Source organism: Heliangelus exortis, chromosome 20, assembly GCF_036169615.1.
Source record: "Heliangelus exortis chromosome 20, bHelExo1.hap1, whole genome shotgun sequence".
NCBI classification, from domain to species: Eukaryota; Metazoa; Chordata; class Aves; order Apodiformes; family Trochilidae; genus Heliangelus; species Heliangelus exortis.
The window spans coordinates 6,034,416-6,049,099 of record NC_092441.1 but is presented as its reverse complement, the minus strand read 5'-3'; the positions used below and the strand labels follow the sequence as shown (position 1 = coordinate 6,049,099).

General features: G+C 56.8%; 1 protein-coding gene across 1 annotated transcript; it reads left to right on the top strand.

Annotated features, from left to right (window-relative positions):
• The first annotated feature begins 1,340 nt into the window (after positions 1 to 1,340).
• Positions 1,341 to 14,221, top strand: XYLT2 (xylosyltransferase 2). Its single transcript, XM_071764233.1, has 11 exons — positions 1,341 to 1,503; positions 6,547 to 7,018; positions 7,493 to 7,668; positions 8,117 to 8,319; positions 8,716 to 8,796; positions 8,950 to 9,166; positions 9,573 to 9,749; positions 10,619 to 10,881; positions 10,985 to 11,180; positions 11,595 to 11,928; positions 12,237 to 14,221. Exons 1-11 carry the CDS (start codon positions 1,369 to 1,371, stop codon positions 12,557 to 12,559), a joined length of 2,577 nt encoding a protein of 858 aa, XP_071620334.1. The 5' UTR covers positions 1,341 to 1,368; the 3' UTR covers positions 12,560 to 14,221.
• Positions 14,222 to 14,684: the final 463 nt, after the last annotated feature.

The window sequence follows — 14,684 nt, the reverse complement described above, 5'->3', positions numbered from 1 at the left end:
ATCTGCCCGGGAAGCTCACAGGAAGGAGGTCGTGGAGCTCCCCGGAGCTGTTATCACCCCCCAGACGCTGTTTCCTACATCCCTGGCAGAAAGACTTCTCCCCCAGCAGCTCTGGCGGGAGGGAGGCAGGAGGCTGCGGTGAGGGGCTGCCCTGGAGCTCCCGTTCCACCCGGGGTGTTTGTGCTGGGAGCTTGCCCAGTGCTCTTCTGCCTGGGTCCCTGTCCTCAAAAAACATTGTCTTTTCTTTCTTTTTTTTTTTTTTTTTTTTTTTGTGTGTGTCCGTGTCCTAAAAGAGCTTTGTGGGTATTTTGAGGTTTAATTGCAGCATAAAGAGGAACAGAGTGGGTTTTTTTTCCTGAAAGCGAGCTGGGGAGCAGCAGCCCGTGCTGTGCCAACCCCTTCGTGCAGGTGTTTCCTGCAGCGGGGGCTGTTCTTGCTCTGGCGATCGTGTGTGTGCACACACACACACTCACACGCATGCACACACGCGCAGACATACGTGCACACGTACACATTTACATGTACACACACGTGTGTGCACACACGTACATACATGCACGAGCACAGAGACAAATACATGCACACACGTATGCACACACACATGTACACACATGCACTCTCACGTGCACACACATGCGCACACACGTACACAAACATGTGCACACATACGTATACACACATATACACACATGTACATACACATACACACTCACATACATATACACACACATTTACACACACACAATCATGCACACATTTACACACACACAATCACACACACGTTTACACACACATTTACACATTCACAATCACACACATTTACACACACATTTACACACTCACAATCACACACATTTACACACACACTTACACACACGATCACACACACATTTACACACACACACTCACACACACATTTACACACACATTTACACACTCACAACCACACACACACAATCACACACACACATTTACACACACACTCACACACAATCACACACACAACCACACACACATTTACACACACATTTACACACTCCCAATCACACACAGTCACACACACATTTACACACTCACTCTCACACACAATCACACACACACACAATCACACACACACATTTACACACTCACTCACACAATCACACACACACACACACAGTCACACACACATTTACACACTCACTCACACACACAATCACACACACACAATCACACACACATTTACACACTCACTCACACAATCACACACACAGTCACACACACATTTACACACTCACTCACACACTCACCCCCCCTTTTCCCCCCCCCTCCCTCCCTCCCCGCTCCTCCCCGCGCATGCGCACCCCTCTGCCGGCGGTGCCGGTGACGATGGTGGCCAGCGGGCGGGCGCGGAAGCTGGCCCGGCGGTACCGGCTGGCGGTGGCTACGGCCCTCGCTATCCTCTTGCTCCAGGGGCTCGTCCTCTGGACCTCCGCCGGCCTCGACGAGGAGGGACCGGCAGAGGTGAGCCGGGGGGAGGCCGGAGCGGCGGCCCGGGGCCTGCGGGGGGCTGAGGGGGGAGATAAAGGGGAGCGGGGACCGGTGAAGGGGCCATAAAGGGGCTGGAGGGGCAGTGAGGAGATTCGGGGGGCGATGGAGGGGCTGGGGGGGCAGTGAGGAGGTTCGGGGGGCGATGGAGGGGCTGGGGGGGCAGCGAAGAGGTTCGGGGGGCGATGGAGGGGCTGGGGGGGCAGCGAGGAGGTTCGGGGGGCGATGGAGGGGCTGGGGGGGCAGTGAGGAGGTTCGGGGGGCGATGGAGTGGCTGGGGGGGCAGTGAAGGGGCTGAGGGTGGGACGGGGGGGCGGGGGGGGACAGACAGGGGAGGGTGGTGAGTGCTGGGAGGGGGGAGACCCTCGGGATGAGGGTCACTGGGGGGGACAGTGCCCGGGGGGGCTGGTGTGTCCCCTTGCTCTGCAGCTGGGAGGGGACACGAAGGGGGTGACACCCCCCCCGGTGTCTCTGTGGGGCTGGGAAAACCCTGCCGGGGTCCCTGGAGGGGTTGGGGTCCCACAGAATCGGGGGAGGGGGGAGAGCAGTGGGGCTGTGGCCTGTGAGGAGGTCCTGGCAGCAGCAGTGTGGGGGTTGTGGTACCTGAGAAGGGGATCCTATGGCCCAGGGGGTGTCATTTGGGGTCTGGCAAGGTGTGGGGTTTGATGGGGGTCTTGTGCTGGGGGTTTGGGAGATGTTGTGGGAAGCTGGAGTCGGTGACTCCCAAGCCAGAAAACCTGAAAACACAGGGTGGTGATCAGAGAGCTGCGGAGGGCTCAGGAAGTTTTCAGCAGCTCCTCTTCAGCTGGGGATGAAGAGGGGATGGCTCTGGGAAGTATGAGAATACCAGGATCTTTTGTAGTCATCTGTTGTCTTTATATCAGAGCACTCTGCTAAGGCATTACCTCCTTTTTATCTGTGAGGAAACTGAGGCACGGGCAGACGAAGGTTTTTGTCCAAGGTCATGCATGGAGCAGGTGTTGAGGAGGACCCGAGTTTCTGGAGCGTGTTGTTGCCACCTTCAAGCAAAGCTCTTGACCTTTGGGTTGCTTATTGGAATTTATTGATCTGTTGCAAGCTGCCTGGACCCTGTCCAGGCCCACTGCACCTGGATGGACCAGGGGCTGAAGGTGGTTTCTCCAAGAGCATTGGGGATGGGCTGAGAGTCCCTGTATGGGCTTCCTTGGCAAATGTCTGTGTGGCACTAGAGCCCCTCACCTTGGCCAGGACCCTCATGCTCCAGGAGCTGTAGAGACCCTCCGTGGGCTGCCAGCAAGCCCCAGAGTGATGGTGAAGCCAGGGAGAGCACGTGCTGGAACTGTGCTGGGCAGGTATAGAGTGATGAGGGACCTGTGGCAGAGCAAAGCCAGGGAGGTGAGAGGTGGGGATCTCAGGATGAGAGCTTACTCTCTCCATCATAGGGTGCCTCCCTGGTGTGGAGGATGACCCTGTGGTTATCAGGTGTTTCACAGGGCCAGAAAGTTTCCCCTGAGAGCAAAGAGGAGAGAAAGGGAACTGGGCAGCCCCTTGCAGGGGGTCAGGTCTCCAAGGTGACCAGGTCTCCTCCAGAGACATTGGGAGTAGCTATGAGCAACCTCTTGTGCTTCCATATGCTCACTAACAAAGCAGAACCAGGGAAAAAATGCAGCAAGGAAAGTGTTAGAGATCATGGAGTTGTCCATGATCTGGAGACACTGGGAATGTGAGAGCAGACCCATGTGGCAGCCAGGAGTGCCTGACTGCTCCTTCCCCTTTCCAGTGACCTTCATCAAATCACTTCACCTGCCCTGGCTTCTCCTTCCCTCTCTGCACCATTCCACATCACTCATCTGCTCTTCTCTTGTCCTGTGTGGCCTCAGTCTGTTCCTGGTTTCCCCAGGTCTCTTCCTAAAACTGAGCTGGGCAGCTGACAGGTTTGGCCATGGGCTCTCTCACTTGGAGAGGGGATGGTTCCCCACCAGCAGCCCTGACTAAAGGGCTTGGGAAGGGACAAACCTCTTCAGAGAAGGCGAGAACCATCCTGAGCTTTACAGACAGATGAAACACATTAGTAAGCTGGGAAAAGTCCAATTAACCTTTATTTCTTGCACAATGGCAAAGCTATTTGTTTTGGTGCCCTCCTGCAGATTCTGCTTTTGGCCAGACCTGGAGGAGCCACTGTTCCCCAGGGGCATTTTGGGTAAAACTGGAAGAACCCTCCCAAGGGAGCCTGACCTTGCAGTCCTGGAAGGATTTGGGTAACCTTGAGATCTCTTAATTGCTGGAGTAAATGGCTCTTTCCCACTAATGGACACAGCTCCAGCCTGGCTTGTCCCCAGTTTGACTCACTGTAGAGAGCAAAAGTCCTATAAAAGGTATGGAGCACCCAGGGTTAAGCAAGCTCCTTCCTTCCAGACCTGCACCTCGGGCTGGGCACCTGCAGTGCTCAGGAGCTGTTCAGGGGTCTGCTCTGATCTCTGATAGTGACAGTCCCCTTCTCTGTCCTGCTCAGTTCTTCAGAGGTTCCTGGTTTTCTTCCTTTCATGGGAGCGGGAAGGGCTTCCCCTGCTCTGCAGGCTCTGACACTGGTGGTTCCTGGTGTGAGCAGAGGTTGTAGGAAGATCTTTGCCCTTCTCCAGAACATGTCATAAACCCATCTTGCACCAGCAGCACTGCCTGCTCACTGCCTGCTTCAGCCACACCAGAGCCAGCAGCCATGACAAGGCCACACTGCTTGGATTGTGTCACTTTAGAAACCAAATGTCAGGGTCCTCCAGGCTCCCTTGGGTGACCAAGCTGATGCTTCATGGCACGTAGACCAACAGAGGCTGGATCAGCCAGCAGTCACCTAGGTTAACTCTGGGTTTCCTACCACCAGAAATCCGAATTATCTTGTTCCACCTGGATCAAACACCACAATCTCTGCCCAGACTGACAGATGGGAGAGGAAATTCCCATCTCTGCTTGGCCCTTTGCTGACAGTGTCCCTGCTGCAGACAGCACAGTGTGTCCACACAAAGGTGGGAGCCTGAGGGAGCAGTGGTCATGCCTTCCAACAGCTCCTGAGTGAGCATATGAGCTTCCTGGAGGGCTTAGGCCACAGTAGAGCTGGCACCAGGAAAAATGCAAACCTCAAAGAAGAGAATCTGTCATTTCAGAGAAGTGTTTTAACCCTGTCGTGTCTCTTCTACCACTTCATCTTGTCTTCCTCTTCACAGGCAGAAGGCAGCACCTCTCTGGGGCCTGTGTCTTGGTGTCCTTCATGTGCTGCAGCTTCTAGAGAAGCTCCCTATAAAACATCTTTTCTTCCAGCATTGCTGAGTTTTCTTGATTTCTTTATTTTCCCCCCAAAGAGTTTGTTTTTAGGAGGCTATCTCCAGCCATTTTAATTGTGAGCTTTAAGTCTCTGCTGCTGCAGTCCTCAGTCAGGCATCTGGATTCCTCTGGTGACGTTGGAACATTTTGGTGCCGGTTTTGCCTGATGAGCACTTGTATGTGACAGACACCAGAGTCAATCAACCAGAGGGGGAATCCTGCAGGACCCAGGTGCTGTCACTCTGCTCCTCACAGGGACAGGCAGCGTGGAAACCTGCACAGGGGATGAGGTACCCACAGCTCTATGGGGTCAGTGGTGTCACATCAGGGGGGACCCAGGGCAGAAGTGACTTCTGGCTGGGGTCTGGAGTCATCTGTGCACATCAGGAGGAGGGGGACAGGGAGCTTTGCCAGAAGTGCCATGTACAAGTCTTAAATACAGCAGAGCAACGTGGCTGGAGTTGTTCCCTGCCAGGCTGGGCTGGAGGGATCTCTCTGCTGTGGTGCACTAATTAGAAACCATTGAGCTCATTAACTGGCAGCTCCATCAAGGCTGTCCATGTTTCTGAAAACCTACTGGGGAAGGCAGCCAGGCATGCCTGGGAGTCAGGAGCCAGGCTCTGACCCAGGGGGATAACTGGGATTGTCCCAGGGGTGGGCATCTGATAGGGGATGTCCCTGGGGGGGCTGATCCAGTCCTGCTGTCCTTGTGAGGCATCTGCCCATCCTCAGAAGATGCTGCTGACCAGGAATAGTCCCTGGCAGCAGGTAGGGTGTTGAGGACATTGTGAGAATGCCCCAGGAGGCCTGGCTGGGGGCACCTGGGATAGGCTGGGGGTAGATAACCCCCACACCACAGACACAACGTTCTTTCCTGTGAGCGTGGCTCTCGCAGGGATCCCAACTTCCCAACTCTCTCCTCTGCCCAAAGCCAACTCCTTTCTGCTCACCAGCCAGCCTGGCAGAGGTGAGGAAGCATAATTAACTGCTCCCTTTCCACATCTACTTGGCTCAGCAGGAGGGTTTGTTAAAGGGATTCCTGGAGAAGCTGGTGATAGCAACTGCCCCAGCCCAGAGAGCCAAGGGCCAGGGGAAGGAGTGCAGCAGGACCTGGGTCAGTGCCTCTCCAGGGCTTGTAGCCCCACAGAGCACATCTGTAGCCACCTGGGACCCCAGCTCCCAGACAGATGTGCTGGGCTTGGGCTCACAGTGTGATCAAGGCAGGGAACAGCTGGTCCAGTTGGCTCCCTGTGAAACAACCTCCACCAGCCAGAGCAGCCCTGTACTCATCTCCACTGTCTGGGGATGTCCCTACTCACACAGGACCCCAGTGGGTCACTGGTGCAGACACAATCACTCATGGCTCTAATCTTGCTGCAGGACTGGTGGCAGAGAGTGAGAAACCCTCTCTGTGCATCCAGGGTGTGCATCCAGGACTGTAGGGTCCTGCAGATCAGGGTCTCCCTCACTGGTATGTAGAGGGTGTCCCCATGAGTGGAGCCCAGGACCATACAGGGATGAGCTGTGGGGTCTTTGTCAGGGTGGCAGAGGGGCAGTGTAATGGGCTCTTTGCTGCACGGTGGCTGCTCCTGGAGCACCTGGAGTGCTGCAGCATGGACTGGGAGCTGGGGACAGGGATGCTCTGGGGAGCAGGTTGGCAGGGCCAGGGGCAATCAGGTCCAAGCTAACACTGTCTGTCTGCTCTTCTGCATCCACGTGGAACAGGAGCGGCAGAAGAAAGCCAGGCTGCCCGAGAGCAGTGATGGCTCCAAGGACTCGGACAGCTCTGCCGGGCGCCGGGGCAGTGCCAGCAGGAAGCACGGGCGATGGCGGGGACGGCCGGACAGCCCCGGGGCACCGGTGTCCAAGGTGGTGAGAGCTGTCACGGCGAGACACAAACTGGGACGGAGGCTGCCGGCAGCACCGGACTCCTCCAGCCGGAGGAACCTGACGGAGCTGCATGGGGAGGCCCAGTTGGCCATCTTCCAGCAGGGTGACACGGGCAGCGTGGAGGGGGCTCCGCAGCCCACCGAGAACAGCTTCACCCCCAAGTGTGAAATCACAGGCAAAGACGCCCTCTCGGCGCTGGCCCGGGCCAGCAGCAAGCAGTGCCAACAGGAGATTGCCAACGTGGTGTGCCTGCACAGGGCTGGCAGCCTCATGCCCCAAGCTGTGCCTCGCCACTGCCAGCTCTCAGGTGAGTCCTGCTGGGGTGCTCCTGGCCATCCCTGGGTGCTGGGAATATCCTGGAGAGGTGCGTGGGCCACCTTCCCGATGTCACCAAACTGTTCCACCTGGTGAAAAGCGCTCTCAATCTGTCACTGATTCCCAGATTACTGCTGCCTCTGTAATCCAATCAAAGCTGTGCTGGCCTCCTTAAGCTAGGCTGTTCATCCTGACCTGCTGTGCCCTCACAGTCAGAGCCAGACCCGGCTGCATCTTCTGTTTTGAGGGGCCAGAGAAGGACCCCTCTCCTTTCCCAACACATCCATGCCAATTTAACACGGGGAGGGGCTGCGTGTGTCTCCGTGCCCTGGCCACAGCGTGGTTGGGCTCGCCCAAGCTCTTCCATGCTGCCCCCATCCTCCTCAGGTCTCTCTGGTTTGTCAGGAACTCTGGGTGGTGGGTGTCAAGGGGGGTGCAGCTGACAGCCTTCTCCCTCCCCACGCAGGCAAGGTCAGCCCTGTCATCCAGTGGGACGAGAGCCGGCTGCAGCAGGGCCCCCCCAGCCAGCCCGTGCGCATCGCATACATGCTGGTTGTGCACGGCCGGGCCATTCGCCAGCTGAAGCGACTCATCAAGGCTGTGTACCACCAGCAGCACTTCTTCTACATCCACGTTGACAAGGTATGTGGCAGGGGTAAGGGGAGGGGGAATGCTAACAGTGCCCAGACCGGTCATCAGCACAGAATCATAGAATCATTAAGGTTGGAAAAGACCTCTAAGGTCATCATGTCCGACTGTCAACACCACCGTGTCCTCAAGTGCCACATCCACATTTTTTTTAACGCCTCGAGGGATGGTGACTCCATCACTTAACTGGGCAGGAGGGTGCAGAGCTTGGGAACAGATGGACAGGGAGTGGAAGAAGTGGCTGGGTAGGGTTCATCCTTGCTGCTGGTGGAGCTGTGACCCTCTCACCTCTGTTTCTGCAACCCCTGAGAATCAGGATCTATATTCCCCTGCCCAGAGCAGTCTTGCTGCTTCCTCTCCCTGTGGATGTGGCTGGAATGTCAGGCCAGGAGAGCAGGGAGCAATGAGCTCCTCCTGGAGCCTGAGGCATGTTCTCTGGCAGCGCTCCAACTACCTCCATCGGGAGGCGGTGGAGCTGGCCCGGCACTATCCCAACATCCGAGTGACACCCTGGCGCATGGTGACCATCTGGGGAGGTGCCAGCCTGCTGAAGATGTACCTGCGGAGCATGAAGGACCTGCTGGAATTGACCGAGTGGCCCTGGGACTTCTTCATCAACCTGAGTGCCACTGACTACCCCACAAGGTGAGGATCTCGTTGGAGCAGGGGAGGATGGTGGAGGTGTTCGAGCTGCTGGATGCTGCGGCAGCTTTGGGAGGGGCAGGGAGCTGAGGGAAGATGTGGTTGGAGATTGCAGCCATGTGCTGGTGATGATGCTCCAGGGCCAGGCTGGTCCTGTCTCTGAAAAGGAGCCCAACCAGTACCTCGAAGGCTGTTTTTCCTGAGGTCTGGGTGTTGCAGGAGAACACCCATGTGAGACGCCAGACAGCAGGGAGGACACGTTTGTGTCCCCAGAGGTGGGACCAGGGTTTGAGTCAGCACTCACCGAGCAGCTTTAGGCTCTGCTGGCTCTTGCAGTATGAATGTTTGCTGGGCTGCTTTACCTCAGGGGCCATTAATGCTCTTTAATTTACACCTCAGGACCAATGAAGAGCTGGTGATGTTCCTGTCCAAATACCGAGACAAGAACTTCCTGAAGTCTCACGGCCGAGACAATGCCAGGTAATCCCAGCTAGGGGCAGAGCTGAGCTGGAGGAACAGAAAAATGAGGGGTTTGGGAGAAGAACTGAAACAATTGAGGCAAGGGGGATGTTCTGGATGTGGCTGAACCCAGCAAAGTGTGTGACACCCCTGACCCCTCATCCCTGTGCTCAGGTTCATCAAGAAGCAGGGCCTGGACCGCCTGTTCCACGAGTGTGACTCCCACATGTGGCGGCTGGGCGAGCGCCACATCCCCGAGGGCATCGTGGTGGATGGGGGCTCTGACTGGTTCTCACTGACACGCAGCTTCGTGGAGTATGTGGTCTACTCTGAGGACCAACTGGTGTCCCAGCTGCGCCAGTTCTACACCTACACACTCCTGCCAGCTGAGGTGGGTGCTGGCAGTGGGGCATGGGATGGATTTTCTTCTCACTGTGTTCAGTGTCTCTGTCTCACTTTATCCTCACCCTGGGTAACCATGAAGGGCATTGCTGGTTCTGCTCAGGCAGCTTTGTGCCTCCCCTTTGTCTGGACGCAGGGATGGAAGAGAGGAGCATTCAGGCCAAAAGTCATGTTTATATCTAGCCCTGCTTTTGATCCAGTTGCTCCTCTGGGCAACTGGATTGATGCGGGTGCACAGCCTCCTCTCTTAGCATTGCCCCGTGCTGGGATCAGTGTCTGAGAGCTATCAAGGTCTGTCCTGTGTCTCTGTGAATGAGGGGTGAGGGGTTGGTGTCCATTTACCACCCATCCTCCATCCCCACCGGGTTGTCCTGTCCCTTCTCTGCCATGCACAGTCCTTCTTCCACACTGTCCTGGAGAACAGCCACGCCTGTGAGACGCTGGTTGATAACAACCTCCGGGTGACCAACTGGAACCGCAAGCTGGGCTGTAAGTGCCAATACAAACACATCGTCGACTGGTGTGGGTGCTCCCCAAATGACTTCAAACCCCAGGACTTCCTCCGGCTACAGGTGAAAAAGATCCTCCTTCTTCCCCCCCTCTGCTCCTCCTCCTCCTCTTCCCTGTCTTTCTCCCCTGGGTGCAGTGCCTGCTGCTCTGCACGCCCACACCAGCCTCACCCCAGCCCTGCCAGGGATAGGAGCAGGATGGGATCCCCAGCTCCACACAGACGTGTCTGGGAATGCTCAGGCAGTGAGGTTGTGCTGGATGTTCTGCCCAGCAGTCAGCCAGGCTTCTGCTTGCCATGCTGCTCCTCTCCCCAGACTTCCTCCCGTTTTCCTGCTCTTTCCCTGCAGATGTATTACCTGGGCAAACATCTTTTCAGTAAAATCATTGCAGGATCTGTCCTCTTTGGCAGGACAAAATGCCCTGTGATGATCTGTCTTCCATGCTCTTGGTGCTTTAGGGATGTAAACTGACCAAGGCAGCTTTGGAGGAGACACACACAGCCCTGAAAAGGGGAGTTCACAGGATTTTTTTAACGGTCCTGGGCTTGTTCAGTGCAGGGCCCTGGTTCTGCAGGCTGTGGTCCCTGGCCAGGCCTCCTCCAGGGCTCCTCAGCAGCTCTGCTGGGTGTGGGCCCATTGCAGCAAAGGAGGTGGATGACACATAGCTGCTTCTGAGCACAGAAAGAGGGAGGCAGTGGGAGAGATGGAAACCCATCTGCATTACCAGTAACCATTCCCTGTGCTCCCACTAGCCCTGTTGTAGAGAATGCCAGGCAGAGTCTGGCTGTGCTTTGCTGTTCTTCAACCTGTGCCCTCAGAGAGAGTAGGATGGGTCCCAGCATGTTTCTTCCTGCTCTGTCTCCCTTCCCAATGAGGTGGGAGGGCAGGGGGGGCTGCAGCCAACACTGTCAGCAATGCCTGTGCTCTTCCAGCAACTCTCCAGACCAACCTTCTTCGCTCGCAAGTTTGAGTCGACAGTGAATCAGGAGGTGCTGGAGATCCTGGACACACATCTCTACGGCAGCTACCCCCCCAGCACCCCAGCCCTGAAGGCTTACTGGGAGAATGTCTACGACCGTGTAGATGGGCTGAGTGGCCTCAGCGATGTCACCCTCACCTTCTACACAGCCTTCTCCAGGCTGGGGCTCCGCAAGGCCATGGCCACGCCGGCAGCCAAGGCTGACAAGCTCTGCAGGTTGGGTGTTTGCCCTGGGCTGGAGCCAGACTCTGAGGGGTGGCCTAGGAGGATGCTGATGCTCAGGTGTCCAACCTCTCCTTCTGTCTGTCTCTTCTTCCAGGTTTGAGCCCCAGGGCTTCCCATCCAGTGTGCACTTATATTTCTATGACGACCGTTTCCAGGGTTACCTGGTGATGCAGGAAGTGCTGAATTTGGCAACTGGGCAGGCAGAGTCCCTGGAAGCGTGGGTGATGCCCCAGGGAGCTCTAAAGCTGGTGGGTCACAGAGGGCAGGCAAACCGCTTGCAGAACCTTGAGGTAAATGTTTTCCTTCCAACACCCTTATTCTTCCTTAGCTCTCCCACACCCTTCCTCTTCTCCCTCACCTGCATGCTGTGGGGACAGAGGGACACAGTGCTGCTGTCACGTCTGAGAACAAACCTTTGTCTTGGGTTCTGTGTGGGGGTTTGGAGCTGATTGGTGGGGAAAAAGCCTGAGGGGGTCTTGTCGGGGGAGCTTGTGGTGCCCAGCAGCTGCAGAAGACATCACACTGCTGGATTAGTGCTGGTATGGTGCAGGCAGCCAGGAGAGCTGGGGAGGGTCGGGTGTGCTTTGCTTTGGGCTCCAAAACTTGTGCCTGCCCTTGGTCAGAGAGGTGAAACACAAAACCTGAGCTCAGAGTGTCTCCCTGCCCAGTGTCCCACTGCTCATGTCTTCCATCTGTCCATCCAGGTGGGCACGGAGTGGGACCCCAAGGAAAGGCTCTTCCGCAATTTTGGAGGCTTGATTGGACCTTTTGATGAGCCAGTGGCCATGCAGAAGTGGTCACGGGGCCCCAACCTGACAGCCACGGTGGTGTGGATCGACCCCACCTACGTCATCGCCACCTCCTATGACATCACCGTGGATGCTGAGGCCGAGTTCACCCAGTACAAACCCCCCCTCAACCGGCCCCTGCGCCCCGGGGTCTGGACCATCCGCCTCCTCCAGTTCTGGGAGCCCCTAGGGGAGAACCAGTTCCTGGTGGTGCCCCAGACTTTCAACCGCAAGCAGCCTCTCAGGAAAGGTGAGAAGGGTGGGTGGGTGTGTGGGTGTGTGGGAAGGGTTTCCCTGTGGGCAGTGCATTGCATTTCCTTCTGGTGCTGGCCTCCCCACTGGCAAGCCAGGAACCATCCTTCCCACTGGTGTCCCCTTGCCCATATCGGTCCTCAAACCAGGCCCTGGGATAGCTGTGAAGGTCCTGTTTGCAGGCCAGACCCATCCTGAAGTCCTGCAGCAGGGCTGGGGTTGCAGAGGGTGCTGACTCCACTGGCAGGGTGCCGGGATGTTGCCGCGCTGCTCATCATCTCTCTTTTCTCCTCCTGTTGTACCCAGATGACAGCAACTGGCTGCATGGTGGCCCCCCCCGCAATGAGTACATGGAGCAGAGCTTCCAGGGCCTTGGGGGGATCCTCAACCTGCCCCGCTCCGAGGAGGCAGAGGAGGAGGCAGCGAGGAAGGCACAGCTGACGGGACGGGCGCTGGAGGACTGGTCAGACGCTGCCATCGGCACCTTCTGGTCTGCAGCAGACATCTGCAGTGGTGGCTCCTCTGCCTGTGCCTCCCTGGAGACCTGCAGCAAAACCTCCTGGAGCTCCCTCTCCCCGGACCCCAAATCAGAACTGGGGCCTGTAAAACCTGACGGGCGGCTGAGGTAGCAGGAGCAGCGGGGGGGTGGCCTTGGAGCCAGGAGCATCTTCCCCCACTGCTGTGGTGAGGGCTCCAGACCACATCACCCCGTGTGATTTGCACCATAGTCACTCAAGGAAGAGAGAATGGGAACCTCCGGGTGGGGGAACACCTCCCGTGGGGTATTTTGGGCGGAGGAGGAGGCATGAGGTTGGTTTTGCCCAGCTCCCCCAGGAATGGGTGCTTGCTGGCCAGGGAGAGCATGCCAGGGCACCCAGAAAGAGCTGCATGTTTGGTAGTGCAGGCATTGGAGCCTTGGGAAGTGTGATGGAGGGAGGGAAGGCTGGCCATGGGCTGGCTTTGGACAACCCAGCACCCTTTCCAACCCTGGGCTGTACCTCTGCAGGATCAGGCCCATGTGTGGCCCACCTGCCCACCAAAAGTGATGGTGAGGGACTGTAGGGACAGGCAGAAGCAGGATAGGTTGAAGCCTGTCATGTGCACAGAGCTGCTGCTGGCCCAGGGCTTGCATCTCATCCCCTCCACCCCACCCCTTTAGTTTGTATTTTTATAAATATATATATAGAAATATATATGATGCAAAGTGCAATAGAGATGAGACCCCGAGTTGGGGTCCCTGTGTCTCCATCTCCCCTCAGTTCTCTTGGGTGTCCTGGTGCTACAGGACAGGGTGCTGGGTTGTTTACATTTTTTCTTTTTTATCAGTAGTATTTTTATTGTTTTGCTGTTCCTCCATTTCCTGCATCCCTCCTGCCCCGTGGGCAGGGTTTGGTGTGGGGTGCTGCCTGTGCCCTCCTGTGCCAAATGTTTGGAGCTGTTGGTCTGTGCTGTGACAGCGAGCGGGGCAGCGCTGGGTTTACCCTTCAAGTCCAGCCAACCCCTGCAGACCCTGCTGCCTCTTCTCCAGGAAAGGAGTTCCCTGCCAAATTGCCATCCACAGGGCCCAGGGAGCTGCCCTGAGCCACAGCCCCTGTGCCCAGCCTTTTCTTTTCTCCCGCACTGGCAGAAGCTCTTGGGATCTGCTGTGCTTCCCTGGCCAAAAAATAAAATCGGCAAGACAAGGTCCAGCAAGCTCCATCTGATCTCCACTGTTTCTGCTTCCCCTCTCCCCCAGGGAAGGGGCACAGTGGGTCATCCCCTGTGCTGCTGTCCTCCCAGCCCTGCCTCTGACATTCTGTTCTCCCAGACCAATGCTTCATAGAGAAGTCTGTCATTGGTTTTCATCCTGTGAAGACACTTCACATGTGCCATGTGGGACTGCAGCAGGAACTCACCTGCAGCCTGGGAAGGAGTGTTGGAGATTCGAGACCCTCTGCTCAAGGAGGGTCAGCAGGAGCCAGGCAGGGCTTAGCCAGGTTTTGCTATCTCCAAAGATCTGTGCCATCTTTCGCCTTCCTCCAAAGTCCAGGGCTTCCTTGAATTCCCAGTCTCCCTGGTTTAAGGATGCTGGTGCTGGCACGTTGTGAAATGGGGGGGATGAAGACCTTGGTGCATGAGAGCATCCCATTCATGCACCCCTTCTGGGGTGCTTCGGGGCTGGGAAGGGGTGGAGAGGTGCTGTGCAGGGCCTGGCCCTGCCATGGGGTGGAACAACAAACCTCTGTGTCAAAAGCATTATGTAAAGTTGTCTTAAAATATGCAACATCACCCCAAATATATCTATATCTCTACCGCGTGGTCCGTTTGGTTTTTGCAGCGCGCTCTGGAAGGGTGGAGTTGTCAAAAGGCCTCAGGAGGGGGAACACGCCCTGTAAGGGGAGGGTGTGAATGCCTCCAGGGATGAGGTTGGGCTTGCTCACCTGGGTGATGTGCGACTCAAACGAGCTGTTGGGTTTTTTTAACCCGTGGCCGGAGCCCGATTGCCCCCGGGGTCTGCACTCGCCGAGGGGCAACCAGGCTCCATCCTGCTGCTTTGCCGCGTACCGTCCGGCCCTGGTAGCCGAGTGTCTGCGGTGCAATTAAGATAACAATTAGCGAACGAACGCGAACCTCCTGCTGCTCGAGGCCGCAGCTTTCCCGCCCCGCCGCGTCGCCATGGCAACCGCGGGCCCCGCCTCCCATCTTGAATGGAGCCAATCGAGCCGACAGCCAATGAGAGCGAGGGGGGCGTGGCCTGGGAGGGAGAGACCCCGC